Source organism: Aspergillus niger (genome assembly GCF_000002855.4).
Source record: "Aspergillus niger supercontig An11".
NCBI classification, from domain to species: Eukaryota; Fungi; Ascomycota; class Eurotiomycetes; order Eurotiales; family Aspergillaceae; genus Aspergillus; species Aspergillus niger.
The window spans coordinates 1,763,419-1,789,915 of record NT_166526.1 but is presented as its reverse complement, the minus strand read 5'-3'; the positions used below and the strand labels follow the sequence as shown (position 1 = coordinate 1,789,915).

At 52.8% G+C, this 26,497-nt stretch overlaps 13 protein-coding genes and 3 non-coding genes across 16 annotated transcripts; 9 read left to right on the top strand and 7 right to left on the bottom strand.

Annotated features, from left to right (window-relative positions):
• Positions 1 to 516: 516 nt before the first annotated feature.
• Positions 517 to 950, bottom strand: An11g07460 (hypothetical protein; the record flags this gene model as incomplete). Its single annotated transcript, XM_059750389.1, has 2 exons — positions 517 to 795; positions 882 to 950. The coding sequence occupies 2 exons, from the start codon at positions 948 to 950 to the stop codon at positions 517 to 519; spliced, it is 348 nt and encodes a 115-aa protein (XP_059601656.1).
• A 125-nt stretch (positions 951 to 1,075) lies between these two features.
• An11g07450 (uncharacterized protein) lies at positions 1,076 to 3,100 on the bottom strand (the record flags this gene model as incomplete). The annotated part of the gene is made up of 7 exons (XM_059750388.1): positions 1,076 to 1,574; positions 1,626 to 1,655; positions 1,710 to 2,164; positions 2,217 to 2,372; positions 2,428 to 2,632; positions 2,878 to 2,986; positions 3,058 to 3,100. 7 exons carry the CDS (start codon positions 3,098 to 3,100, stop codon positions 1,076 to 1,078), a joined length of 1,497 nt encoding a protein of 498 aa, XP_059601655.1.
• Positions 3,101 to 3,200: 100 nt separating this feature from the next.
• An11g07440 (hypothetical protein) lies at positions 3,201 to 4,204 on the top strand (the record flags this gene model as incomplete). The annotated part of the gene is made up of 6 exons (XM_059750387.1): positions 3,201 to 3,270; positions 3,316 to 3,387; positions 3,500 to 3,557; positions 3,691 to 3,812; positions 3,911 to 3,974; positions 4,117 to 4,204. The coding sequence occupies 6 exons, from the start codon at positions 3,201 to 3,203 to the stop codon at positions 4,202 to 4,204; spliced, it is 474 nt and encodes a 157-aa protein (XP_059601654.1).
• An 80-nt stretch (positions 4,205 to 4,284) lies between these two features.
• On the top strand, positions 4,285 to 4,987 carry An11g07430 (hypothetical protein; the record flags this gene model as incomplete). The annotated part of the gene is made up of 3 exons (XM_059750386.1): positions 4,285 to 4,400; positions 4,741 to 4,824; positions 4,918 to 4,987. 3 exons carry the CDS (start codon positions 4,285 to 4,287, stop codon positions 4,985 to 4,987), a joined length of 270 nt encoding a protein of 89 aa, XP_059601653.1.
• A 142-nt stretch (positions 4,988 to 5,129) lies between these two features.
• Positions 5,130 to 6,342, bottom strand: An11g07420 (hypothetical protein; the record flags this gene model as incomplete). The annotated part of the gene is made up of 8 exons (XM_059750384.1): positions 5,130 to 5,365; positions 5,440 to 5,459; positions 5,548 to 5,729; positions 5,780 to 5,871; positions 5,916 to 5,934; positions 6,010 to 6,078; positions 6,176 to 6,258; positions 6,330 to 6,342. The coding sequence occupies 8 exons, from the start codon at positions 6,340 to 6,342 to the stop codon at positions 5,130 to 5,132; spliced, it is 714 nt and encodes a 237-aa protein (XP_059601652.1).
• Positions 6,343 to 6,532: 190 nt separating this feature from the next.
• On the bottom strand, positions 6,533 to 6,645 carry tRNA-Leu (CAA). Its single transcript has one exon. It is a non-coding gene; the product is annotated as a tRNA-Leu (tRNA).
• A 702-nt stretch (positions 6,646 to 7,347) lies between these two features.
• tRNA-Leu (CAA) lies at positions 7,348 to 7,460 on the top strand. The gene has a single exon. It is a non-coding gene; the product is annotated as a tRNA-Leu (tRNA).
• Positions 7,461 to 7,577: 117 nt separating this feature from the next.
• tRNA-Leu (TAA) lies at positions 7,578 to 7,710 on the top strand. The gene has a single exon. It is a non-coding gene; the product is annotated as a tRNA-Leu (tRNA).
• A 939-nt stretch (positions 7,711 to 8,649) lies between these two features.
• Positions 8,650 to 9,630, bottom strand: An11g07380 (uncharacterized protein; the record flags this gene model as incomplete). The annotated part of the gene is made up of 1 exon (XM_001394675.1): positions 8,650 to 9,630. The coding sequence occupies one exon, from the start codon at positions 9,628 to 9,630 to the stop codon at positions 8,650 to 8,652; it is 981 nt and encodes a 326-aa protein (XP_001394712.1).
• Positions 9,631 to 9,916: 286 nt separating this feature from the next.
• On the top strand, positions 9,917 to 12,061 carry An11g07370 (uncharacterized protein; the record flags this gene model as incomplete). Its single annotated transcript, XM_059750383.1, has 10 exons — positions 9,917 to 9,957; positions 10,046 to 10,227; positions 10,273 to 10,370; positions 10,463 to 10,563; positions 10,994 to 11,103; positions 11,183 to 11,332; positions 11,409 to 11,519; positions 11,575 to 11,640; positions 11,745 to 11,849; positions 11,931 to 12,061. The coding sequence occupies 10 exons, from the start codon at positions 9,917 to 9,919 to the stop codon at positions 12,059 to 12,061; spliced, it is 1,095 nt and encodes a 364-aa protein (XP_059601651.1).
• Positions 12,062 to 12,264: 203 nt separating this feature from the next.
• Positions 12,265 to 12,725, top strand: An11g07360 (hypothetical protein; the record flags this gene model as incomplete). The annotated part of the gene is made up of 2 exons (XM_059750382.1): positions 12,265 to 12,525; positions 12,612 to 12,725. The coding sequence occupies 2 exons, from the start codon at positions 12,265 to 12,267 to the stop codon at positions 12,723 to 12,725; spliced, it is 375 nt and encodes a 124-aa protein (XP_059601650.1).
• A 438-nt stretch (positions 12,726 to 13,163) lies between these two features.
• On the top strand, positions 13,164 to 15,667 carry An11g07350 (uncharacterized protein; the record flags this gene model as incomplete). The annotated part of the gene is made up of 4 exons (XM_059750381.1): positions 13,164 to 13,541; positions 13,603 to 13,740; positions 13,797 to 14,303; positions 14,357 to 15,667. The coding sequence occupies 4 exons, from the start codon at positions 13,164 to 13,166 to the stop codon at positions 15,665 to 15,667; spliced, it is 2,334 nt and encodes a 777-aa protein (XP_059601649.1).
• Positions 15,668 to 16,076: 409 nt separating this feature from the next.
• Positions 16,077 to 16,826, bottom strand: An11g07340 (uncharacterized protein; the record flags this gene model as incomplete). The annotated part of the gene is made up of 1 exon (XM_001394671.1): positions 16,077 to 16,826. The coding sequence occupies one exon, from the start codon at positions 16,824 to 16,826 to the stop codon at positions 16,077 to 16,079; it is 750 nt and encodes a 249-aa protein (XP_001394708.1).
• Positions 16,827 to 17,292: 466 nt separating this feature from the next.
• An11g07330 (uncharacterized protein) lies at positions 17,293 to 18,537 on the top strand (the record flags this gene model as incomplete). Its single annotated transcript, XM_001394670.3, has 1 exon — positions 17,293 to 18,537. One exon carries the CDS (start codon positions 17,293 to 17,295, stop codon positions 18,535 to 18,537), a length of 1,245 nt encoding a protein of 414 aa, XP_001394707.1.
• A 374-nt stretch (positions 18,538 to 18,911) lies between these two features.
• An11g07320 (uncharacterized protein) lies at positions 18,912 to 19,916 on the bottom strand (the record flags this gene model as incomplete). Its single annotated transcript, XM_001394669.1, has 2 exons — positions 18,912 to 19,655; positions 19,707 to 19,916. The coding sequence occupies 2 exons, from the start codon at positions 19,914 to 19,916 to the stop codon at positions 18,912 to 18,914; spliced, it is 954 nt and encodes a 317-aa protein (XP_001394706.1).
• A 639-nt stretch (positions 19,917 to 20,555) lies between these two features.
• Positions 20,556 to 25,937, top strand: An11g07310 (uncharacterized protein; the record flags this gene model as incomplete). The annotated part of the gene is made up of 1 exon (XM_001394668.1): positions 20,556 to 25,937. One exon carries the CDS (start codon positions 20,556 to 20,558, stop codon positions 25,935 to 25,937), a length of 5,382 nt encoding a protein of 1,793 aa, XP_001394705.1.
• Positions 25,938 to 26,497: the final 560 nt, after the last annotated feature.

Genomic DNA, 26,497 nt, shown 5'->3' with positions numbered 1-26,497 from the left:
AGAACCTAAAGCTCTCAGGTCAGATCATATGTTCCGATGAAGATGCCAAGTATATTCCGTAGGCAGCCGAGGCAATGGGCGTACTAACGAGACCGATCACAGGCAACGGAAATTCGGTCTGCAAAGCCGAAGCTAAACCTTCTTGCATGACTGATTGCAGTACGAATACGGCTACAGAAGTGACCCGTTGTAGCGACGCTTAGCATCGGAACTCTTAGCATCGACTCAACCACTCTTTCATGGAATGCTGATATCAGGCAACATCACCGATCACAATGCTCCATTCAGGTCTATAGGTATAATGAAAGGAGGAACGTCATTAGTTACAAGGGTAATTCCCGGTCCGGCCCCGTCCCCACAATGTCTGGTACATTCCACGTCGGGGCCGCGACTATTCACCGGGTATGCAAAACGCCACAGAGATATCAAATGGGGTGAAAAACAACACAATCAAAAAATTAGAGAAGAAAAACGGTACATCTCGACCATCGTTGGTATGTCACAAGGATAGATGAATTAGAAATCGTCATATGCCACTCCCATCTGTACAACTCCGGAGCCAACACCAGTCAAGGAAATAGAAGTGCAAAGAAAGAGCCTGATCTGCGCTGGATCCAGGGAAACCAATGACAAAACCGGTCCCATAAACAAGAATCCGGGACGGTGAGAGAAACGACTGAGAATGATGGATATGCTGTCATACCAAGACGCCGTCAGATGTCGGCTTCGGCCTGCCACGCGGTTTCTCACGGTCAAGGCCGGGGCCAGCAAGCAATAACGAATGAACAATTCACCCTGGCATGGTTGGATTGTGCCTGATTAATATGGGTCTTTCCCCAAAGCAAGCTTTTGATCGGGGCTGCGTGTTGTCCGAGTCAAACCTCGGTGGCCCAGTCGTGTGCGATTCTCATGTCAACGCCCTGAAGGAAAGGCGGCCAGATAGGCGACATGCTAACTCGTGTAAAAAAGCGCGAGCCTTCTCAACGGGCAAAGAATAAAAAATCTCTATCGAACTGTCCAACAGTGGTCAAGTCATAGCGATGCGTTCCTCCTCCGGGTATCGAATGTCAGCCCTTCAGCTGATAATCTGCCGGGCGCCTTCTTTACCCAGCACGCCGGGCTCCTGGGGCTTCGGGCTCCTATCGCGCCCCTTCTTCCTGCTGAGGAAAGCGAGCATGCCGCTATTGGAGCCCTTCCCCTTGACTGACCCGGTATCGTAGCCTTCGGCAGGCAGTGTAGAGCTATGATCCGCAAGCTCGCTCCAGCTACCTGCTTCTTCCAACACCATCTGTACCCCTCCACCCTTACTTTGTTTCCGGGTCGCGCCCCGCGGCCGCACGGCAGTAGGTGGCAAAGGACGGTGGAAAGGCGGGGCCGGCGGCGGGGGTGGAGGAGGTAGCGACGCTTGCGAGGTGGGGGTTTCGCTGAGAGGGGACGGGGTATCAGGCTGAGTCAAGTGACTGACAGAGCCATCGTTTCGGAGGGGAGGCGAATTTCTGGAGAGGTCTGGCTGTGAGACTTGTCGGGAATGCGACGACTGCGTTTGGTGGATCGGCAGGCATTCTTCCGGATTTCTAGCCAGGGTCAGCAAAGGCCGCAAGACAAGGTAGGCATGGAGAACTTACGTTGATGCGGCAATCGCATCCGCAGCGTTGCTGATGTTGGTTAGCACGGCATCCCCATCTCCGTTTGATTGGAGATCAACGTACCCAACGTAGTTCACCTTGGTATAATCGAAGGGCTCAAACATCGTCTCAATCAGACGGTGCAGTTCGTCCTCGCGGATCTCCTTGGCCGTCGCATCCTCCCGCAACTCGGCTCTCGGTTTTTGCCGGCGAGCTCTGGCCTCGAGCGGCGCCTCCTCCAAGAGTAGTTCCTCCAAGTCATATGTGGCGTCAAAGTTGGTCTTGTCGCTGGATGGACGGAACACGGGCGGGATTTCCTTCGACTCCAGAGCGACAAAGTCGATGTCGGCAAAGAACATATGCGATGTGAAGCTCTCAAAGCTGATCGCGCCAATTCGCTTCGACCGATCTCTTTCCATAAACGCCGACATTGCTCGGAGGCAGGGAACGGAGACCGCGGGGTTGGTGACGTAGTACTTCGGTTGCGCCTTTTTGATGTTTTCGCTGAGGACGTCCTGGCTCCGACCTTCGAATGGGCGCTACAAGAGTCAGCAAAAGTCTTGACTGGACTAACAGATCGAAGCGACATACCTTGTTGTAGATACATTCGTAAAATGTAACTCCAAGTGACCACCAATCAACTTCGCAGTAGTATCCGCCGCCTTCGTATACTTCCGGAGCAAGGTACGCCAGTGTTCCGGATTTACTAGTGAGAGGTTTTCCGGGTCGAAAGTCGGAGGCGACGTTCTGTCACACGGAGGTCAGCTTCACGAACCGGATCGCATGCGACCGGCGGACTTACAAAATCGGCCAAATGAACATGCCCCTCCGAGTCAAGCAGGATATTGTCTGGCTTGACGTCACGATGGATGATTCCCTGCGAGTGAATGTACCTCAGAGCGCAACCCAGCTCAGCAATCCAGAATCTCACAGCCTCCTCCGTGAAACATTTCCGCGAGATATGGAACCGGAGGTCACCGCCATTCATCAAATCCACCACAATGTAACTTCTCAATTATCAGTGACTGCGGACGGACGATAGGGGTGTCGTGTTGGGAAAGCTATTGCAGGACGCACATATATTCAATGTCTTGGAAGCTGTATCTCAAGTTGCAAAGAAAGGCATGGTTGAGGTGCTCGAGCATCCGCCGTTCTCGGATGATATTTCGTACACTTTCCGACCGGACGACTACCAGGGAAACGAGCAACTCATGTCAGCGTGTATTGAGGTATTCCTTCGGCAGCAACATACCTTCTTCTTTCCGAATGTATTTCAGCGCGAACGTCAATCCGGTGTCTTTCTTCTCCACGATACGAACCTTGCCGAAAGCACCTTTTCCAACCACCCGCAACAGACGAAACTGATTCAAGTTCACTGCGCCCTAGTCAGCCCATCCGCAGCCAATTGTTCTCAGACACACTCGATACGTACACTCATCGGTGGAGGCCACCTGTTTCCCTTGCGAGTTTCCCATTTAGACAGTTGTGTAACCACAGACGCTGGAAATCTTTGTTTCGGTCACCAACAGCAACATCCCACTGAAACCACGATAATCTCTCGACGTTGGAAGAAGAATGCGAGGAGTGGAGTCGACAGGAATACCGCAGAGGCTTTTCGAGAGAGGAGTGGGAGGGATCGGGGGGGGTGATGAGTAGGGGATGGGGGCGAATTAATTGAGGGAGGTCGTAGAAGAGAAGAATAGGAACTTTATAGGCGATGAAGATGAGGTATGGACACGCAGACCTAGACAGGATGAGACAGGTGTTAGTTAGGAGGAAATAATTGCGGAAGAGTGCAGAGGTCTATTGGGACGGGGGAACGTGGGCGGAGGGGCTCATTTTCCCGATTCGCAAAGGAGATAGATAGCAAGCAGGCTTTGGAGGAGTGAAACCTACCCCAATGAAGAGCGAAGATGGCAGGAAGTTAAAAAGGTAGAGAAAGTTTTGGGATAGAAGACGAGTAGGAAAAGTCCCGACGAGGACAACCAAACGGAGGCCTGGTCGGGGGGGGAGCGAGAGAGAGAGAGAGCGCGAGAGCGTGAGAGGGAGAAGGGGGGCGGAAAAGAGCAAGTCGAATATGGGATGGAATTCCGAGTAGCAAACAGCAGCGGCAGCAAGAGCAGCAGCAGCAGCCAGCCAAAAGTAAGAGAGGAACGGGGGCAGCCCCTAAGACGGAGAAGATGATGAGTTAAGTTAGTTACTTTTCTGACCAGCAAGGCGGGCCGAAAGTAGTCGGTCGCCTGTACACTAAAAACTACCACGCAGAAGTTCCCTTACTGGCCCAGTTGGCGGTGCTGACGAAACGGACCAGATTGGGGCCCAGGGACTTTGCAAACTGATAGAGATGAGGTGTAAGGATTTCCTTTTTTTTTTTTTTCTCTTGTTCTCTTCCTTTCTTATTTCATGTAGCTTTTCTTCTTACCTTTGCTTTCTTTTTTTTGTTTGTCTTGTTTTGCTTCTTCACAATATTAAGTTTCGTTCTGGAATCCAGCCAGAAGGAATACGACGATGCAGAGATCTCCAATGCAAACAGATACAGGGAGGGAAAAGGGGGGGAGAAAAATGGGTTGAAGAGATGAGAAGAGGAAGACCAAGCGATAGATGGAGTCTAGGATGTTCCCAATACGAGGCAAGATGGCCCAGGTGACTGGATTAAACTATGGGGTTCACAGGAGGGGTTCTTGGGTCGGCACTGGGTAAGCGAAGACGAAAGTCTGGAGAAATCCAAGATGAAGCGATGGATGGAAAACCTTCGTGGCTAAAACCGGCTGCACGGTAAGACGCGGCGTATATTTACGAGCTCTGACCAGTTGAAATCGCTACAAAATAGATTTATCAAGTACTAATAGACGATATGTGGAAGAAAATATGAAACCAAAAAAAAAAAGAGAGAAAATGGTGGCGGTGAGAAATGGACTGTGTACGGGATTTACCAAAGAAAAAAAAGTAAAATAGAATAAAATACACAAGAAAAAAGAAAAGAAAGAAAAAAAATTATTAAATGTTAAATATGGAGGAGAGAAAATCTGTCCCAGTGAAGATATTCCTGCACTTAGTTAATGGTTATGGAGTTGTCCTGATGGAGACGACGAAAAAGGGGATGGTTTAAACCCAGGAGAAGTGCCGCTTGGGCCCACGAGGGACAGGCGCGCCGGCAAGTGGGAGAGATAGCAAAAGGCGAATTGCGACTGGGAGACGGGTTGGATGGAGCAAGTCAAGAAGAAAAGACTGGGCCTGCGGTGGAGAGCAGCAGCATCACTAAGTAACTGGTCGTCGGTGACATCGCCAGAAGGGATGAGCTGCCGCCGAAGAGGTCTGGAAAACCTGCACCTGCAGGCAGGCAGGCAGATGGAGCGCAGTAAGGCAAGAGAAGGAAAATCATCAAAGAAATTCTCCCCTGATGCCGCAGCAATAGTTTTGCCAGCCTTGTTGGTCGTACTTTTTTTTTTTTTTTTCTATTCCTATTTTATTTTACCACATACCATCCATACATACATACATATCCTAACTAAACCTGCACCAGGCAAGGAACATCCATCGAAGCACCTTGTTTTCTTCCCCACTGCTTGCCGACCGAGAGTTTGCTTTTCCCTTAAATCCCCTGTGCGCCTCTTTGCTTCTTCCTTTGCGGTTCTTTGTCTCTTCTCCGCCTCTTCCAAAGTTTCTTCCCGTCAATACCATCTTTTGTCTTTCTGTCGTGTATTTGGTATTTCTTCCTCTCCCACCGCCATCCTCTCCGCCTCGTGCATCACCCCCATCCAGTCTGAATGGCCCCTACATTCCAACCGAGTGGCCCCCAGAACTACTTACTTACCTCCTCTGACTACTTCTGGCCTGGTTCATGTCAGACCTCCTTGGAAACCCTTTGGCTGAGGTTGGGCGTGGCTATAACTCGTGGCCGCCACGTTTTTGATTGACCTACCGCGCGACTCCGTTACCAATCATACCAATGGGAATGCGCTGCCCAGCCTTGGTGCTGATGAAGTGGCGGTTGGGGCCAGAATCACCACCACACACTTCCTGCGCCATACAAATTGCCCATACGGGTTTCGCCGGGAGGGGTTCTATCTGGTCTGGACAGGCCTCAAGCCTCTGTGTCTTATCCTCTCAACACTCAGAATCAAATGTCCCCTATTATCACACGAACTACGAACAGCCCGCAGATCATCTGAGCTGGTTTTGACTCTCGCGCTAGTTGCATATTCATTCCGGTTCATCCTGGTCTGGCGTTTCAGGTCTCCGTGGCCTGGGCGCCTGCATCGACATGATCCCGGTCAGCGTAAAAGCAACCAGGGTGCTGCACTCTATCCTGCTTGTGCCACGCAGCGCGCGCTGGCCAATCCTTCCCCCCATGTCTGCACTAAGGTTCTGCAGCAACTCTAACAACAGCCGCCGTCACCTCGTATCCATCCAGACGGCAACTTGATGCATCAAAAAGCTTTGCTTCCTCCCTCTCCAGGAGCAGAAGTCCAATATAATGGCCTTCAATTTGCTAATGCTTATTGATTAATCCCACCGCACGATCATCCACTTAGCGGGGCGGGTCCGACCCCCAAATTCTTTTTAGCCCAGAGATTTGGTGGATCCGGCCGCCCATCCCATCCAGCTTCGTCTCGCCAACGGTGCTGATCTTCTGGATCTAGACAATTTTGAGCTTAGACTTAGCTGCGTAGGCTCCCGACACCAAACTTAGCTTCCCCCTACTCCGTCTCGGCATGGTGCATCCTCGCCCGTAGTCCGCGTTAGCGATGCCATGGTCAAGTTCGGTCTGTTCAAAGCTGCCACAGCTGCCGGATGTCTTCCCCGGTGCTATAGTTAGATTCGCTCTGGCCTAGCCGACAGGCTATTTTCACGTGAGCCGTCGTCGATACGGGGTGCATGGATGCAAAAATAGGAGCAAAAAGATATGACAAGAGTGGGACTCGAACCCACGCCTCTTTCGAGACTGCAATACATCCAGTTGAACTGGACAAGATATTTCACTTGAGTGCAGCGCCTTAGACCACTCGGCCATCTTGCCTTGATGACTAACTCAGGGCTTTTATAGTATATATCACAGGTAACCTATCCAAGGCAAATGGACCTGTCATATCTCGGAAGTCAGGATAATGTTGTTATCTCGACCTGTCAGTTCAGTGAGATCCCTCAGTGTGATAGAATTTTCTCCGCGATCAGCCTTACTGGGAAACGGCATCGTCTCTTCAGGGAGAAGCACGAGGCGATTATTGTATCCGGGGCTGGAATGTCTGCCCGGGAACATGATGAACAGTTCGCCCACTCGACATTGCATCTACAACTGCACCAAACAGAACACCACATTATACTCTGCCTACAGATAATTCTTCCGGAAAAGAAAAATAACTAATGTTTTCTTCTTACTATATGCTTCATTCGTATGTACACGCACTGTGGCGTGGGAGACATAATATGTTCTTCTATGGTAACCCACATATATTTAAGGTACCGGGTGTATATTAGTTGTTCAAAATGTACATAGCCATCTAACAACACGTCAGAGGCTCGAGCGAGCCATGATAGAAATATTCAACGAGGCGAACTAATAGGACTAATTCTATATCTCGTAATGCACTAAATTTCCCACAGAAATATTTTACAACCTACCGTGACATAGGTACAAACATACATGTGCATCTACCCAACTGGACCATACCTACCCCTCCCTCAATACAGTACAAATAATGCAAAGCATAACACATCAACAGGCAAGATGGCCGAGTGGTCTAAGGCGCTGCACTCAAGTGAAATATCTTGTTCAGTTCAACTGGATGTATTGCAGTCTCGAAAGAGGCGTGGGTTCGAGTCCCACTCTTGTCATATCTTTTTTGATTTCCATCACCCCATCCCAATCCCTCTCCCCCCGACCATCCCCGCAACCGGCCCCACCACATGCCTCTCTTGATCCCAAGTTTCGGAAAAACAAGGTACTGAAAAGGCAAGATGGCCGAGTGGTTTAAGGCGTCGCACTTAAGTCGTTGGACAACTGGTTTAGTTTACTAGCTGGCTAGTGCTGTTTGGCGGAAATGCGATCTCGTAAGAGGCGCGGGTTCGAACCCCGTTCTTGCCATTTTCCTTTTTCTTTTTGTCTCTTGGATTTTTTCTCTTTAAGGATCCGGTCATTTGCTATTCTGGGTAGAGGATACTACATATATAGTTATTGCTGCTCACTTTTTGTTTCCTTTTATTATATCAAGCTAGATTCACCACCGTCAGGACCAACAATGAGATGTCAACAAGATAGGTACGTTATTAAACTCAGAAAACTATTGCCCGTACAACTGAGCTAGTAGATAGAAAGAAAGGAATGGATGGGTTCGAAACAGTAGATAGATAAGACTCATAAGGCTATCTATTTATCTCTCATCGTCACCGCTTGTTTTCTGCTCCTCTCCCCCGGCTGGAGGTGGACCGTTCGGCTTTAGTTGGGGGTCGTGGGGGTGTCATGCAGGGATCGATCGGGGTTTAATGGATAGGGGTTATAGTGTCAAGTATTAATGATCTATCATATGCTATCTTGCTATAAGGTGGCCTTCGCATCTTAATACTACTACTAAGTATTTATAGTTAGGTCTGTGAGGCGTGCTTGGTAGTAAATTTATAATATGGATTGTATTGGTGGGGCAGGGTGTCAATAGTATATATAAGTTCGCTCCGCGGGTTGGTGAATGGCTTCGAGGACTGAGGATAGGAGGTTATATATTATTTACCTATTTAAATATGAATTAGCATATACTACCAATGGTTCTTACAAGCGAACTGACATATAACAATAAAACTTTGTTTAATAACTTTTGTCAAGTTCAAAGTAGATGATCATAGCCATTACCAACTTCCTACAACTGTATATAATTTTACAAACCTATTAGCCATCTTGATAATACCCTCCTCACATACCGCCTCGAGCCCCTATTCTGAAGTTGAATTACTTGAACCCGTACAATCAAGTAGTAGTAATGACCGTACATTGCATTACCCACAAAATAATTACCTATTTACAATCGAAGACTCAAACAACCAACTCCCCACTCATAACCTTGACCGCACTCCCTCTCAGTTCCACCGTCTCGATCTTCTTCTCACCACCAGCACCACCCTTCGTACTAACAGCAACACTAATATCCGACCTCCTCCCCATCTCCACCCCCTGCACAATATCATACTCGACCTTTCCCTCACCAGCAGCAGTCAGCGTCAAATAACTAGCCAATCCACTCGCCGCACTCCCCGTCGCCGGATCCTCAATGTTTCTCAGTAGCATCCTTGACCGGATGACCTTCTTTCCGGTCTGCTCATCATGCACACCCGGAACATAGAAGTACACCACAATGAGACCGCTCCCTTCCCACCCCTCATCAAGATACCCGCCCTGAGAGACAGATTTGCAAGGGATGTCTTCGCCGCTCACGGGAGCCTCCGCCGCAGCTAACGCCTCTAAACTGGGCAATTCAACCAGCACCTGGCTCATGCCTTTGACGATGGAGAAGACGGGGAAGCCAGCACTCTTCCCGTTGGAAAGGAACGGGGTCAGAGAGGGATGCAATCTCAGCAGCTCCGACAACGGGAACCGTGAAGAGTGGATGTGCACGTTGTGTGCGATTTTAGCGGCTACTACACCACCAGCTGATGGAGGCGACACACTGGAGATGGCGAAAGGACCGGCTTTAGTGAGCAGAGTCGTTACATCTTTTCTGTCGGACTCATTGGGCGAGTGTTGCAAGAACCACGAGACTGCACCGATAGTGGGGTGGCCCGCAAAGGGGAGTTCTTCATCTGTGGTGAAGATGTCGATTTTGCGGACAGAAGGGGTGGCGGGGTCAGTGGGGTGGATGAAGATGGTTTCGGAGAGGTTGAATTCGCGGGCGATGATCTGTTTTTGGGATTGTGTGATGGTGTTGTCGGAGGGGAGGAAGACCACGCCCAGCGGGTTACCGGAGTAGGGGGTGGTTGTGAAGACGTCGAGGGTGAGGAAGCGGAGGGATTGAGGCATTTTGATTGTTGTTTACAACTTATTAAGAAGTGGTTTTGATTGTATTGTGAAAGCTGGAAAAGAGATGGGATGCTGGATGGTCCGAAGTATAGATATAGCTGGTAGAGGGAAGTGTATGAGTCATGACGCGAAGGGATTGGATGCGATGGTGGGGAATCTCCACGCCCTTCGAATAGCACGCGGATATCCCAGGAACCACCCTCTCCAGCTCGGTTAGAAGTGATGGGCTCCACTATGCGCTGAGAAATGCCGGTTCCTGTGAGTGGACTTTTAATTGACAGATTGGATGCCAGAAACTTCTATCGGTGTGCGGCATGCTCTCCCCGGGTGGTTGCACGTGGAACGCAAACCACGTCGGTTGATGGAGACCTTCAGACTACTGGTGTGATGCATGATTATGCTTGGAATGCAGCAGCAGCAGATTGCATCTCACTGTATCTTCTATCGCGATCCCGATAGATCCAGTGTGGAGTAGCAACTTTAAACTGTCACTGTTACTTCCATTAGGAATTCTGCAATGTGCCCCACGACATCGTAGACAGGCATCTCTCGATGCCCACCAAGCATTTAGACTCACGATGTACTTTTCAGCTCAAGGTAGAACTTCTGCAGTTTAGAGACCCTTGCTTTCCGCATGTTCAGGAATTCCGTCCGCAACCACGTGTCTCTTGGCCGATTGCTTCGTTCTAAGCAAGGGGAATGTCTGTATCGAAGGCACAGCGCTCAATCCCGGCATTATCGTTTGACCCACTAGACGAGCTTATTTCAGTAGTTTGACAATACCGACTCTGCTGAAGGGGAATTAAAGCTGTACGAGTAGCCGATTTTCGAGATCAAATGCCTTCCTACCCCGACTCTCGCCTTCATCAGCACTGTGGGCATAGTGTTTTATCAGCAGAGTACCGTGGTATCGCTTAGCGAAATCTGTAAGGGGTGAATCATTGCTTCTTTTGCGTCCGCAAATACTATAATCTAAGTGTACAACATTAAGTCTAGCGCTTATATGGCCCAGAGAACAAATATGTTGGTGGAAAAGTGATGCCGGAGTGACTCGCGACCTGCCATGCTTTTAAATTGATAAGTCAAAATATTTATGCGAAAAATATGAAAGCTTCGTATACTAGGTATCGCAGATAGTTCATAAAGATCCAAGGGATGTCAAGTAAGACTTAGATGTAAATTTAGTTGCTTTCCCGTTCAGGTAGGCTAGAAACAGCTTGACTGTGTAAAAGCTTTACAACATGTAGCCATGTTGGGTTGTCTAGGCAGCCTTTTATGTAGCACGATGCCCAGATAGTTGGTTTCAGAATCACCAATTCTATAACGTTAGTCGCTCGATTGCCTGTTGTGAATGAGTCAGCAGCACAGCCCCATGCTGCGATAGCGTAGATGACGAAGCATCGTCGGAGAGGCATAAAGACAGGATGTGCGAGGACACACCTGTTAGTAAGTATACGCGCATTAAAGGAGTAGGTTACTCTTGTTTCAAGACTAGGTTGGCCACGAATACACGTAAGGAGGCATGGGGGGAGATTGCATAATTCCGCACGAGCCGAGCCACGACTGTTGTTGAACCTGAGTGGGACCGACACGTTGTTCTCTCACATCTCTGATGTCAATCGCGATATGATCGATAGAAGATTCTGGGCCATTCACTGCGAATTCTGTTATCTCGGGCAACTCCACGTCAGATCCCGATCAAGTAGGCACTGGGAGCACAACCAAGAATGATGCAAGGGATGATATAACTAACTAGGTGCGGCTCGTATTTGTCGAAGGCTCAAGAAGACCCTCACCAAAGCAAAGCCAAGTTGACCAACAAGGCTTGGGAGTCTTGTCTAGTGCTTCGTTGCGACCCAAGCAAGCCATGGGGATCTACGCGGCTCCTGGTCCATCATCTTATTTACATATACGAGAAAATTTCTGTGGTCTGACGGCATGCAGTGGCTCAGTTGTATCAGGATGTGGTAGAGGATGACTCTACTTGCGGGCCAGAGAGGAATGTGTTTCGTCTGGGAGATAGCGAGATCTGGTTTGTGGCGAGAAAAGCCTGATCGGCATGGTGATACTTGAAGCAACCGCCAGTGTGTAAAATGGCTTGTCAAGTTCTGCAGGCTACGCTGTTTGCTTAGCTCAGAATACGGCTCAGGGCGTTGATCCCGTCCAGGTTACGTCTGGCAAAGTTAGAGAATGGGTTTTAGCCCCCAGATGGAAGGCGGGTGGGTCGCCGGGAGAATCCTCCTGTAGCTCTGAACTGCTGGACACGGTGGAGGTATATCGAGGTATTGAGTGCTAAACAGAAGTAGAAGGTGGCAAGGTGCTGATCGTTCGATCTGACACGCTTCCCCCACTCAACATACTTGGATTCTGTCCCATCGCTGTTGCGGGTAGGGATCATCATGGCTCCACTTGGTTAGCAGGTGGAAAATAGCCACGGATTCTGGCATTCCTTCGTCGGAGATTGATATCCTCCGATGGCCTTGAATAGCTCCTGCTTAATCTATTATCGGCATTTGATTCCGGACAATGTCATCGTAGGCGCTAAGAATTGTCTGGAGTATTTTGAAGATGGCACTTAGATCAAGTGAATAGAAAGATGGCATCCGCCATCTCCATAAGAGATACTTGCTTAGGATGGCAACCGACTACAGTACCCATCACTGCGGTAGTAGGAGTACCGATCGAGATCGCCCAACCACATGTGGTCACAACGCCACGACCAGCCGATTAGATCATGGTCTGGTGGAGGAACTAACAGTTTCACCTTCCTCTAACCGGGCTGGTAGGGCGACCATTCAGGCCGATCTTGTCTGTGCTTGGCCTTCCCACGCGAGGAACGTTGTTCTTAGAAGGATGAATGCTAAACGAAGGTGGGACTGGACCACGCCAGAAAGTGTTGGTTGAAGGGGGGAAAAATGAGGGGAAGAAGGAAGGGGGTGGGGATTGCCAGCCGAGCATAACCGAATCATATTTGTTGCGAGGATAAGAACAAGTATATTGAGTTCGAATCTGACCACAACAGCAGGCAAAAAGGTTCAGAGTGTTTCAGCGGATGCGGGAGCAAGAAGCACCACGACCAGCAAAAGGCCGATTGACGCAGGATTGTGATGGGGGCCAGAATGAGTGCATATGCCCGGGTCGGCTTAGCATCCACCAGCCATGACCAGCGGGCTTGCTGACGTTCCAGTGCGGAGATCCCCAATCGTCACTTCGTATTCTCTGGTTACTAGCAGAAAAGGAATCAGAAGGATCTAGCCTGCCTGGAGGGAATGCGTCGAATGCTGCAGGATACTACTGTCCACAACCCCTGTCGTATCCTTGCGTCTAGCGGGTGACCGGATCCAGCCTATTATTAACAGAGAGATACTTCTTCCACCGTCATCGCATCATTCCGACATCGAAGATTCAAGATTCAACATCACCGTCTATCTACAAGGAGTTACAATTCAAAGAGTGAAGGAACGATAAATACAGTCAGACAAAGAGAGAAAGAGAGAGAGAGAAAGAAATACAGCGACAGCTCGATTTTCGTGATGGAACAACGCAGTTCCCCCGCCAGATCGCTGCCCCCGCGAAAAACCACCACGACTCCCCAGCTCAGTTGCGAACTCTGCCGCAAGCGCAAGGTCAAGTGCGACAAGCTCACCCCCTGTACCAACTGTGCAGCATCGGGGACGGTCTGTGTCCCCATCTATCGCACACGACTACCCCGAGGCCGACATGCCACTCGTCCGCGTCGAGTGTCATCGCCTCCGCCTACATCAGCTCCCGGGGAGACCGATCGGATAATCCAGCCATCTGTCCCAGTCAATGAGGATCTCCAGGAACGAATATACCGACTGGAAGCTCTCATCCAGGGGATGAACTCCCACTCCCATACCCGAACACCATCCGCCACCTCGCGCGAACAGGTGAGGCTGCACTCTGACCTTTTCAGCCTCGCGGAATGCTGACCCCGACAATGATCATTAGTCCGTCCAATTATCCGACACTTCCACATTCCAAACGGCTCCCAATCCTAATACTTCCCCCATCCTCAATAGTTCTATTGTTTCCAAGCGTCTCATGTTGCAACGACCCGATCAGTTCTGGGCCGACTTGGTGGATGAAGTAGGTCTGCCAACATGGACCAAGGAAGGAAAGAATGCTGACGCGGACACATGCAGATTCACGGACTCCGCGAAGTGGTCGAATCATCTCTGGCAGGAGGACAAGAGGGCCCGATCCCTTCCTCCGACTCGGCCAAGTCCGAGCCGCCCAATGATGACGGAATCCAGGTTCTTGGCCTGGGAGCTAGCAATCCTTCTGCAGCCCTACGGTCCATGAGTCCGTTGCATAATCCGGTGGTCGCCCGTCAGCTCTGTGAAGTGTATCTCCAACAGGTCGATCCAGTGATTAAGATCCTCCATCGTCCGTCGCTGAACCGATGGATGGTTCAAGGGGAACCGTATTTATCGTATGCAGATGGTCACCCCGCGGTAGAGGCACTGGGTTCCGCCGTCTGCTACTCGGCTATTAGCAGCATGACGGACAACCAGTGCTCCGTAATGTTTCATGCCAACAAGGCAGATTTATTGGCCGAGGCTCGTGTAGCCTGTGAGACGGCAATTGGACGTGCGGGTCTGCTTACCACCCGCGATATTACCGTTTTGCAAGCGTTTGTTTTGTATCTGGTATGACTCGACACTGGTCCCAAGAAGAAAGACGATAAACTGACTCCTTGTAGGTAGCTAGGAGATCTGAAGACCGCACTCCGGCCGTCTGGACTCTGATCGCACTGGCTGTGCGAATCGGTAAAGGCCTCGGTCTTTATCTGGATCCCGAGACGGAGACCTTTTTCGATCAGCAGATACGGAGGCGCCTCTGGTTTACCATTTGCCTGATGGATTTGCAAGCCTCCTTCGGCCAGGCATCTGAGCCGCTGATTAGTGTCGACGAGTCTGCATCCACAGCTCTTCCCCAGCACATCAATGATTCGGACTTTGATCCGACCACGGCCGCCCACAGCGATCCAAACAGGGAGGGTCTGACAGACACAACCTTTGCCTTGGTCACCTACCATGCTCAGCGGACGGGCCGTCTTCTCAACTTTGTTCAACACGATCGCAAGGTCGATGGGGGGATTCCAACTCCCACATCCTCTACTTCCGGTACTTCTACATCCCGCTCTCGTACATGCGACCCCAGTTGGCCGCAGCAGCAGGCCCGGCACTTCGAACAAGAAGCACTGCGGCTCCTCCATTTCTGTGACCCTGGCACCTCTGCGTACGCCTGGTTCACCTGGCACGGCACGCAGAGCCTAATCGCGACAGTCCGACTGGCAGCCGCGCGACCGCTCCAATGGCACGGTCAGGCGCCGCCGCCTCGCCGCGAGGGCAACACCGAGCTGCTGCGTCTCTGTCTCCCCGTGCTGGAGAAAGCGCAACTCATGCACACCGACCCCCGTGCCGAGGGCTTCCGTTGGTATGTAACAATTCCCTGGTACGCGCTGGCGATGGCCCTCGCAGAGTGCTATGTGAGCAGTGACACTGCCCTGGTGCGGTACGCCTGGCCGCTGGTCGAGTCGTCGTACCTGCAGTACGAGGCAACGCTGGGGCAATCTCTCGGCGGCCCATTCGGACAACTCATGCGGCGCATGAAAGAGAAGCTGGCGGCGCCGGCCGCCCTCCCACCAAGCAGTCTGCCGAGCACCAACTGGAGTCCAGCCACTCCCCCAACATTCCCGGGCGTGCCTCGGCCACAGAGTAGTCATGATGATCGACATGCACCCGGTTGCTCTTGGCCGGTGCCCACCGGATCCACCCCGCCTGCGGATCTGGGGGTGCCATCCCTCCTGCCAGTATCCACCTGGGAGGCGCTCTCGCCACCGTCGTTGGACAACCCTTCGCTCTTCGGGGTGCCTCCGACGACGACGGCGGTGGCGGACGGGATGGATCCGGGGGCGGATATAATGTGGGAGGAGTTGTTTTCGGGGATTCCGTTCAATGAGATAGCGGGGCCGGATACGTTCTTTTTCGATATGAACTGGGGGAGTTGATAGGGTGATTTTCCTTTTCTTCTAATGACGATGGTATGATTGTAATAGAAGCGCGAGAATCTGAATCTAGACACACTTGGCGATTCCTTTCGGACTGAATTGTTTCTGTTTAGTAGTCTTGAGCAGCGGGGTTAAAACCCGCAAAAGACGATTAAAAGCCGATGGCAATGCTTAACTACGTATGATTCTCCTAGTGACGACGACGATGATGATGCAGTAAGCAGACAATTGAATTCTGAAACAATACCAAAAGCTCTTCTAAGCCCACCCATACCAATCACACACTCCCCTCTCCTACCCATGTAGTCTATCTACCCATCCACCAAGCCCTCATCCTTCCCACCAACCTCCACACTCTCCATCACTAACCAACCCGCAAGCAACCAACTAGTAAACACACTAAACCCCCCTAAGCATCAAGAATCGGCCTCTTGGCCCTAAAAACAAAAACACTCCCGACCACCCACGTCTCCACCTCCCAAAAGTTCTCCCTGAGGGCCCTCTCAAACTCATACGCATTATCCTCCTCATTATGAAACACCCCATGATTCAAACACCCTCTTCGGATAATCCTCGCAAACCAATTATCCTTCCTCACCCCCTTGCCCAGCACATTCGCTCCATGAACCACCCCGTCCTCCGTCATGTACTTCTTGAGATGCGTGAAGATCTTGCATTTGCTGGCCACGGGCACGGGCAGGCAGTGCAGGAGGTAGTACATTGATACGGAGTCGAATTTTTTGTCATTGTTGGTGAGGTAGGTTTCTGGGAAGGGCGAGGGTTGCAGGATGTCGGTGACGATGCCGTGCGTTTGGGTGGATGGGTGCTTGCAGCGGGCGAGGGCGACGTTGAGCGCGTGGGTCTCGTTGTCGACGATTGTGAGCTGGGTTGTTGAGGGGATCCGGGCTTGGTTGAGGTAGTAGCCGGTGCCGGCGCCGATGTCGAGGTGCTTTTTGCCCACGTTGGAGCGGAATAAAGGGATTAGGTAGGTGCTGATCCGGCAGCCCCAGGCGAGGGTGCTCACGATGCCCAGGACCCAGATGTCGTAGATGAAGAGGCGCCAGGGGGTGTAGATTTGTTCTTGGGGTTCGTCTTTGGGGGTGGGTTTTGGTGGGGTGGAGGTGGTGGTTGTGGTTGTGGTTAAGGTGACGGAGGACATTTTGATTGACTGATTGATTTGACTTGTTGAAGTGATGAGTTACTATGTTTGTTGTTTTGAGTGATTGTGTTGCGATGCTGGTTAGGTTGTTCGTGGCGGAGGGTCATTTTATAGACCCTTCTCGGAGAATATAGTGTCTTCAGTGTCAGATCGGATAGGACCTCGGAGAATGTCAGTCACTACTACCATGCCACATGGACATGAAACAGATGCAGAAAAATGAATAAGGTTAGAATCCGACGCAAAACTAAACGGACATCTAATTTACCTTCCGACCGGCTTTTGACTGATATCATCATCGGATTCCTACCGTGGGGGCCAAATACAGCTAGTCAGACCATACACCAAGCGTAAACCAGTCCGTCCGGCAGAAATTGAGAACAATTGATAAAACGGAGAAAGTCATGAAGAATAGAACCGTCATAGATCAATACACTACCCATCTACTCTAAACATTGAGCCCATAATGACCCCTCCCATCCTCATCATCGGCGCCGGCCTCTCCGGCCTCACCGTCTCCCGCATCCTTACCAACGCCTCCATCCCCAACATCGTCTTTGAAGCCTCCACCCCTGACCGCAGCCAAGGCTACGCCATCAGCCTCCGCGATTGGGGCTACACCTCCCTCCTGACAGCCCTGGGTGACCTGCCCCTCCGCAGCCTCACCCGGGGCGTGGCTCCAGACCGCATCCTCGGCGGGACCGGCTGGATCGACCAAGCCCTCCGGGACAACCACACCGGCAACCTCCTAGTGGCTCCAGACCCCGAAGCCAAGCAATGCATTGTGCGGGCGAACCGCAATGCCCTCCGCACCTGGATCGCTGATAGCGGCGACGAGGAAGTGGACATCCGCTACGGCCACCGTCTGCGCAGCGTGCAGGGCTCAATGGGCAACGTGACGGCCACTTTCGAGAACGGTGCCAAGTACCAGGGCTCATTGGTCATCGCAGCAGATGGCGTGCATTCTAGCGTGCGGTCTCAGATCCTGCCCCACGTGAGCCCGGATATTGTGCCCGTGGTGGTGTATCATGGGGAATTGGAACTCCCTCGCAAGGAATTCGATAATCTTATCCGTCCGCACTCCGGACCGTCGAATATCCTAGCTGGTGTGGGCGATGGGTTCAATACCCCTATTACTGTTTGTAATATCACTCCTACACATGTGCATCTCGATTGGTCGTATTCGAGACCGAGTACGGAAAACAAGGAGAATAAGGATCCTCTCTATCGGCCGCATGTCTCTGCTGCTGAGGCTAAGCAGATTCCCCCGGCCTTGTTGGAGGAAATTGCCTCCCGGGATCTGGCGAGGCCGTGGTCCCAGCTGCTTAATGCCGAGGCGTTGCCGACTCATCGTGTCTTTAACTGGGTGAGTCGCTGTGTGTCGGTAACGAGGGAGGATGTGAATGCTGCGCAGAAGCAGGGCGTGGTGTTTATTGGGGACTCGTGGCATGCGATGCCAATTTTTGGGGGCGAAGGGGGTAATCATGCCCTGGTTGATGCGGTGGAGTTGGCGGAGGCATTGACGGGTAAGGAAGGGAATTTGGATGCTGCTGTAACGGGGTATTATGATCGCGCGTGGAGACGCTGTCAGGAGGCCGTGAGACGGTCTAGGCAGAGGTTCTTCCAGTTGCATCGGCCTATGAGGGAGTGGATGGAGATTGCGGAGAAGAAAAAGATGATGGCTGCTATGAAGGGGGTGGAGGCTCATTGATTGTGTAGCTGTACTGGGGTAGGAGTTATGTGATTACTTCGATTGATTTTATTTGGTTAGTGATTCGATATGGAGAACCTTTTCTGCAGTGAATAGTCAATTTGCTGCGTTTTGATCTCGATTTCAGATCTAGGTGCATGCCACATATTTATTCTCAGTTGAGTTGGCCATCCGGATTGAATCTGTGGAGACCTTATTGCACTATACTACCGCTTGAGTGCAGCGACGGAAGAGTTATCTATAAAGAGACCCTCAAAAAGCAACAATCATCAACCAAAGTAGAGCATTGACTTATGTATGCACTGAAGGACTGCTTTCAACACAACCGGTATAAAGGATGACAGCAAATAAACAGAGAAAGTTTTACAAAGTATCTACAGCCTCACTGCAGTTGCAGCTGGCGGCCCAACCGCAAACCAGCGTCTCTGACTCGGCTCGCCCTCAAACCCAACCTTCCGATCCTCCGCCAATTTCCACAAAACCTGACTCAAGAACGGCGTCAAAGCCTGTTCAATCTCATCTGGAATCCCTCCATACATAGAGTTTATAAGCTCCGGGAATGTCAGCGCACCCGCACGGCGCCCACCCCCAGTTGCCGTCATCCTCGCCCGACTCCTCTCCAAGGCGGCCAGCACCTGCCGCATCCTTGACTCCTTATGCTGGATATATTCCTTCATCTTGGCAGGAAGATCCTCGATACGCGTCCCATGAGCTGGATACCCAAGCGCGCAGTTGAGGTCCGCCATGCGTGTTAGACTGGTCATATATGTGCCCAGATCTTCCACGACAGAGTATCCATGTCCTAGCACGTTGTCCCCAGTGAAGAGGGCATTTTCTTCCTCCAGCAGGAAGCACATGTGATCAAAGGCGTGGCCGGGGGTGAAGACAGCACGGATAGTTGCGCCCTCTACGTGGAATTTCTGACCATCGTGGATGGCTTGTTGGCCGAGATCGGGGGTGTTTTTGTATACTCGTGAGGATAGTTCGGGGTTGTAGGTGATGAGGTCGGGGACCCCTCCGGTGTGATCTCCGTGCCAGTGAGTGAGCAAGACATGGGAAATTTCTAGACCATTGGCTTCAAGTTGTTTCGTGAGGGCTTCGATCCAGCTTGCTTCACCCTGTTGGATGTCAGACTAGAAGTTCATAGTAGGAAGGTAAAGGTGGACTACCTGGCCGGTGTCAATGAGAATTCGGAATTTGCCCGTCCCCACGAGGTACGTGTTGGTCCCTTGCAGCTGCATGCGCCCGGGATTACCTCCGAGAATGCGCATTACTGTCTCGGTGACTTGCTCGACTTCGGGAAGACGAGGCAGGTTGGCTTCCTGGCCGGACAGGTATTCTTGCCAGAAAGATTGAGCGAAGGGGATACGGAAGGCCATGTTGAGATACCAGCTCGTAGCGACCATTCACTCATTAACTTAATTCTGGCTGCGGTTGAACTGGGTCCAGTTTATTGTTCTATACTATCTTCCATGCTTCTATTATGCTTCTGCAACCGGAGTTTAATCGGACACACGTGGAGGCCATGCCATCCGAGCAAATCTGACATCAGCCCCATTTTGTCCGTCCGATCCTGCCACTTTCTTCATCAACCAATCCCACGAAGCCTACCGCTTATTCTAGAGTATCTGAAACAAAGTTTAAAATTCGACTTGAGTCTGCCGAGGTATTCTGCAATATTCAGATTCAAAACCCGAGCGAAGTCACTACGCCGTCCGAATATGGCCCCATCCGACATCGCGATGATGATGATGATGATGATGCTGATGCTGAATCAACTCAACTTCATCGTCCGAGACGGACATGGAGAATATCTACAAAATTCTGACGCTATTCAGAGTCTCTTTGCTGAGACGACAAAGAGTATATAGAGGGCATCGAATCTCGCCGTTGCTGGGAATTCTCATCTCCATCCAACACAGCACAGCACAGCACAGCAAAGCAATTACCTCTCTCTACAAAACAACAAGCCCTTTTACTTCAAGCAAACCAACCAATAAATCAGTTAATTAATCACTATGTCTGGCCCTACGAAGCTGGTCTTTTTCGGAAACGAATTCCCCAACGATGATCTCAAAGCTCTCTTCCGCGGTCTGCACCGACACGGCAAGGACCGGCGCTTCCGCCAGCTGGCAACCTTCTTGGAGGAGTCCACTCGCGTGCTTCAGAATGAAGTCGCCCAACTTCCCGAGCCGCTGAAAAAGCTGGTGCCTCACTTTGAAAACCTGATGCCCCTAACCGAGGTCGATTTCCGTCAGGGCCCTCTGGGAGCTGCTATGGAAAGCGCCCTCCTGACAATTCTCGAACTGGGAATGTTCATCGGCCACTACGAAGCCGAGGAGCGTGTCTGGGACCTCTCCGCGGACCGGACCACCTTGGCTGGTCTCAGTATTGGCCTGCTCGCTGCTGCTGGTGTCGCTCTGTCTACTCACTTGGCTGAGGTGGTCCAGAACGGCGCTGAGTGTGTGCGGGTCTCCTTCCGCTTGGGAGTCTACGTCCACGACATCTCCCGCAAGCTCGAAGCTCCCCAGGCAGACGGCAGCTTGCTCAGCTGGGCTCATGTTGTCACCGGTGAGACAGCATCCGATCTGCAGGAGGAACTGTCGCGATACAATACGGAGACGGGCACTCCCGAGCTGCTCAAGGTCTTCATCAGTGCCGCCGATAAGACCTCTGTGAGTGTCAGTGGCCCTCCCTCGCGCATCCGTGCGGCCTTCCGGGCCTCTCAGCGCCTGCGCTACTCCAAGTCTCTCGCCCTGCCCGTGTATGACGGCCTCTGCCATGCCGCCCATCTCTACGACGAGGAGACCATCCACCGTGTTCTTCATCCGGATGGATCTGTCATCCCTACTTCTCGACCGGTGCAACTGGCACTCCTCTCATCGCGCTCTGGCCAGCCCTTCGAGGCCACCACGGCCGCTGAGCTGTTCCGCGCCATCAGCACAGAACTGCTGACTGGCACCATCTTCTTGGACAATATTACGGCCGGTATCCTCGACCGCACTGAACGCTGTGCCGACGCCCCACAGTGCCAGATCGAGACCTACCGCACTTCGCTGGTGTTCAAGGGTCTGCTGAAAGCCCTGGAGGCTTGCTTCCCCGATCGGACCATCAGCACTACCGATCTCATCCCCTGGGTGTTCCAGGACTACGGTGCGCGCCAGCCCAAGTCATACGCAGACTCGAAGCTGGCCATCGTCGGCATGGCCTGCCGCATGCCCGGAGGTGCCAATGATCTCGACCTCTTCTGGGAGCTGCTCGCACAGGGTCGCGACACACATACGACGGTGCCTGCGGATCGCTTCGACCTCGAAACACACTATGATCCGACCGGTGAGACAGAGAACGCCACACGCACGCCCTTTGGCAACTTCATTGACCAGCCGGGACTTTTCGATGCCGGATTCTTCAACATGTCTCCTCGCGAGGCCGAGCAGACCGATCCCATGCACCGCCTCGCCCTTGTCACAGCATACGAAGCCCTAGAAATGGCGGGTATCGTCTCTGGCCGCACGCCATCATCCAACCCTAAGCGCATTGCCACCTTCTACGGACAGGCCAGTGACGACTGGCGCGAGCTCAATGCCTCCCAGAATATCGGCACCTACGCCGTCCCTGGTGGCGAACGTGCCTTTGCCAACGGTCGCATTAACTACTTCTTCAAGTTTGGTGGCCCATCTTTCAACTTGGACACGGCTTGCTCCAGCGGTTTGGCTGCCGTCCAGGCGGCTTGCTCTGCTCTGTGGGCTGGTGAAGCCGACACTGTCCTGGCCGGTGGACTGAACATTATCACCGACCCCGACAACTACGCCGGTCTGGGCAACGGCCACTTCCTGTCGCGCACCGGCCAGTGCAAGGTTTGGGACCAGTCTGCTGACGGTTACTGCCGTGCAGATGGTGTGGGATCTGTGGTCATCAAACGCCTTGAGGACGCGGAGGCTGACAATGACAACATCCTGGCTGTCGTGCTCTCTGCTGCCACCAACCACTCGGCGGAGGCCATCTCTATCACTCACCCCCATGCCGGCGCTCAGAAGGAGAACTACACCCAGGTGCTGCATCAAGCTGCCGTCAACCCACTGGACATAAGCTATGTCGAGCTGCACGGCACCGGCACCCAGGCCGGAGATGCCCAGGAGGCTGAGTCGGTCTTGGACATCTTTGCCCCACGAGCCCATCGTCGTCGCGCCGATCAGCCCCTGCACTTGGGCGCGGTGAAAAGTAACATTGGTCATGGTGAGGCAGCTGCTGGTATTGCCTCCCTGCTCAAGGTGCTGCTCATGTACCAGAAGAACGAGATTCCTGCGCACATCGGCATTCCCACTGTCATCAACCCGGCTATCCCCACCGATCTTGAGCAGCGCCAGGTTTATTTGCCACGCACAAAGACTGCCTGGCCTCGGGCTGCAGGCCAGATCCGCCGCGCCATCGTGAACTCGTTTGGCGCGCACGGTGGTAATACTACCCTGGTGCTGGAAGATGCCCCTGAGAAGCAGGTGACGGTGGCCCGTGAGGAGCGCTCGACGCACCCTGTCGTCATCTCTGCCAAATCGAAGAAGTCCCTGGCCGCCAACGTGGAGACTCTCCTTGCCTACCTCGACGAGAACCCAGAGACTGACCTCGGCGACCTGTCCTATACGACTTGTGCCCGCCGCATGCACCACAGCTGGCGTCTGGCCACTGCCGTCAGCGACATTCCCGCCCTGCAGAAGTTCCTGCGCAACGCTGTGAGCAACGATGCCGTCTCCCAGACCCGGCCCATCCCCACCGAGGCTCCCCATGTCGTGTTCACTTTCACCGGCCAGGGCGCCTACTACGCCGGGCTGGCACAGGGTCTCTTCCAGGCTCTGCCTTTCTTCCGCGCCGAGGTGCGCCAGCTGGACCACCTGTCCCAGCGCCTGGGATTCCCCTCAATCGTGCCGGTCATCCTTGGCGAGGTGGAAGAGGGAACTGCTACGGCCCTGGTCACGCAGCTTAGCATTGTGATCGTGGAGATTGCCCTGGCCAGGCTCTGGCTACTCCTCCTAGGCATTCCGGCTCCTCACGCCGTGATCGGCCACAGTCTCGGCGAATACGCCGCATTGGCTGTCGCTGGAGTGCTGTCCACGGCAGACGCTCTCTACCTGGTCGGCCACCGGGCTCAGCTCATCGAGGAACACTGCACCCCCGGCAGTCACGCCATGCTCTCGGTGCGCGCAACCATCGCTGACATCGAGCGTCTGGTGGGCACCGGCGCTGATGCACCAACTTACGAGCTGTCCTGCCAAAACACGCACCAGGACACCGTCATCGGCGGCTCAATCCAGGACCTCAATGCCATCCGGGAGAAGCTCGAGCCTGAAGGAATCAAGTGTGTCAACGTCGATGTCCCCTTTGCCTTCCACACCGCGCAGATGGACGCCGTCCGGGAACGCCTCGCCAAGGCCGTCGCCGCCGTGCCCTTCAAGACCCCCAGCGTCCCTGTTCTCTCGCCTCTGCTGGGCAGCGTCGTCTTCGACGGCAAGTCTATTAACCCAGAGTACATCGTGCGGGCAACTCGCGAGCCCGTCCGGTTTGCGACTGCCATCGACGCCGCCCAGGAACTCGGCATCGTCAACAGCCAGACCCTCTGGGTTGACATCGGCCCCCACCCCATCTGCGCCAGTTTCGTGCGCAGTCTGGTGCCTGGCGCACGCATCGTCTCGTCCTGCCGCCGTAACGAGGACAACTTTGCAACCATGGCCAAGAGCCTCTGTACACTGCACCTGGCCGGCCGCACCCCCTCCTGGGCCGAGTACTTCCGTCCCGACGAGCAGGCTTACTCTCTCCTCCGGCTGCCCAAGTACCGCTGGAACGAGGTCAACTACTGGATCCAGTACCTGGGCACCTGGACCCTGGACAAGGCGCACCTCAAGAACGGCGGCAGCCAGAAGCGCACCATCACCGATGTACCATCTGTCTCATCCCTGCGCACCTCCCTCATCCACCAGGTCACGGAGGAGACCGTCGACAAGACCACCGCCACCCTCAAGGCCATCTCCGACATCCAGCACCCCGACTTCCTCGAAGCTGTGCACGGCCACACCATGAACAACTGCGGCGTCGCCACCTCCTCCATCTGGACCGACATGGCCATGACCGTCGGAGAGCACCTCTACCGTCGCCTGGTCCCTGGCACTGACCACGTCCTCATGGACCTCTGCGACTTTGAAGTCCAACACGCTCAAGTCGCCAACACCAACTCAAACACCCCGCAACCCCTCGCCCTCGAAGCCCACCTCGACCTCCCCACCCGCCACATGTCCCTCGCCTGGTACGACGTCAATGCCACGACCAACCAGCGCGCCGATGCCCCCTTCGCCACCGGCAGCATCAAGTACCCTGCCGATCCAACCGGCGCAGCCTGGTCTATCGAATGGTCCCGCATCACGCACCTCATTCAGGGCCGCATCGAAGCCCTGCAGCACCTGGCCGCGGAGAACAAAGCCAGCACACTGTCCAAACCCCTCGCCTACGCTCTCTTCAAGAACGTCGTCGACTACGCCCCCCGCTACCGCGGCATGGACCGCGTTGTCATTCACGACCACGAGGCTTTCTCCGATATCACCCTTACCACCGACCGCCACGGAACCTGGCACACCCCGCCCCACTGGATCGACAGTGTCTCGCACCTGGCCGGCCTGGTCATGAACGGCAGCGATGCTTCTAACACCAGGGACTTCTTCTACGTCACCCCTGGCTGCGGCAGCTGCCGCATGACTGAGCCTTTGATTGCTGGAGGCAAGTACCGGAACTATGTCCGCATGTTCCCCATGCCGGATGAGGCCCACATGTACGCAGGCGACTTGTACATCCTCCGGGAAGACAAAATCATTGGTGTCGTCGAACAGCTTAAGTTCCGCAGAGTGCCCCGCTTGTTGATGGATCGCTTCTTCTCGCCGAATAAGAATGCCGCTGCGCATGCTGCTCCTGCTCCTGCTCCTGCTGCGGTTCCAGCCGTGAAGAAGCAACCTCCCACTGAAACCATCCAGCCCCAGGCCCCCAAGACAGAGCAGAAGCAAGACCAGCTACAACTTCCCAATCTCGCCTCCGCTGCACCCTCCACCGCCAACAGCTCATCCTCTCCCTCCTCCAGCGGCGTCGCTACCCCCACTACTGAGCAAGAAGCCCCCGTCGCTGATGCCTCAGCGGTGACCGGCGTGGCCGGCAAATGTCTGGAACTGATTGCCAACGAGACAGGCCTGGGTGTGGCGGAATTGACTGCGGACGCGACATTCGTGCAGCTGGGTGTGGATTCGCTGATGTCGCTGGTGCTCTCGGAGAAGTTGAGAAGTGAGATGGGATTGGAGATTAAGAGTTCGTTGTTCTTGGAGTGTCCTACTGTGGGAGATTTGACAGGGTGGTTGGAGCAGTATTGCTGAAGGTTTGCTTTTGTTGGTTCTAGCTTTTTGCTTCTTGTATTTTTGGATATTGTACCTAGAGGAGTAGAGAGGTAATTGCATTGCTGTGATCTATCATTACCTATTATTGTTGAGCAAAAATTGTAGAAGGTTGTGGAGAATGGATGGTAGAATTGAGGAAGATTGGATCGGGGGTTAGGCATTCATAGTACTACAAAGGAATCAATAGAGCACGAGATGAGGAAAGGAAACCTGGCATTAATTCATAAGGAGAGGGAACTATCAAGCAGGAGCTTTTGGCGTGAATGGACAGTTCTGAGGTTCTTGATATACTTGGATGTGAGATTGGCATATTGTCCGTAGTGTAGGACTGGAGGACTGGGTATTATATCTATTTTTAATATTAATAGGGGCTCTTCTAGCATATCCAGAGAGTAATCTGTAATATTCCTCTCCCTTACTCAAATTTCACATTATGATTACACTCGTTGGTCATACTAGTACAGGTCCAAGCGACAGTAATCTCACAGCAACTATATCATCTAGTATGATCGACATACCACAGACTTTTCATCCAAACA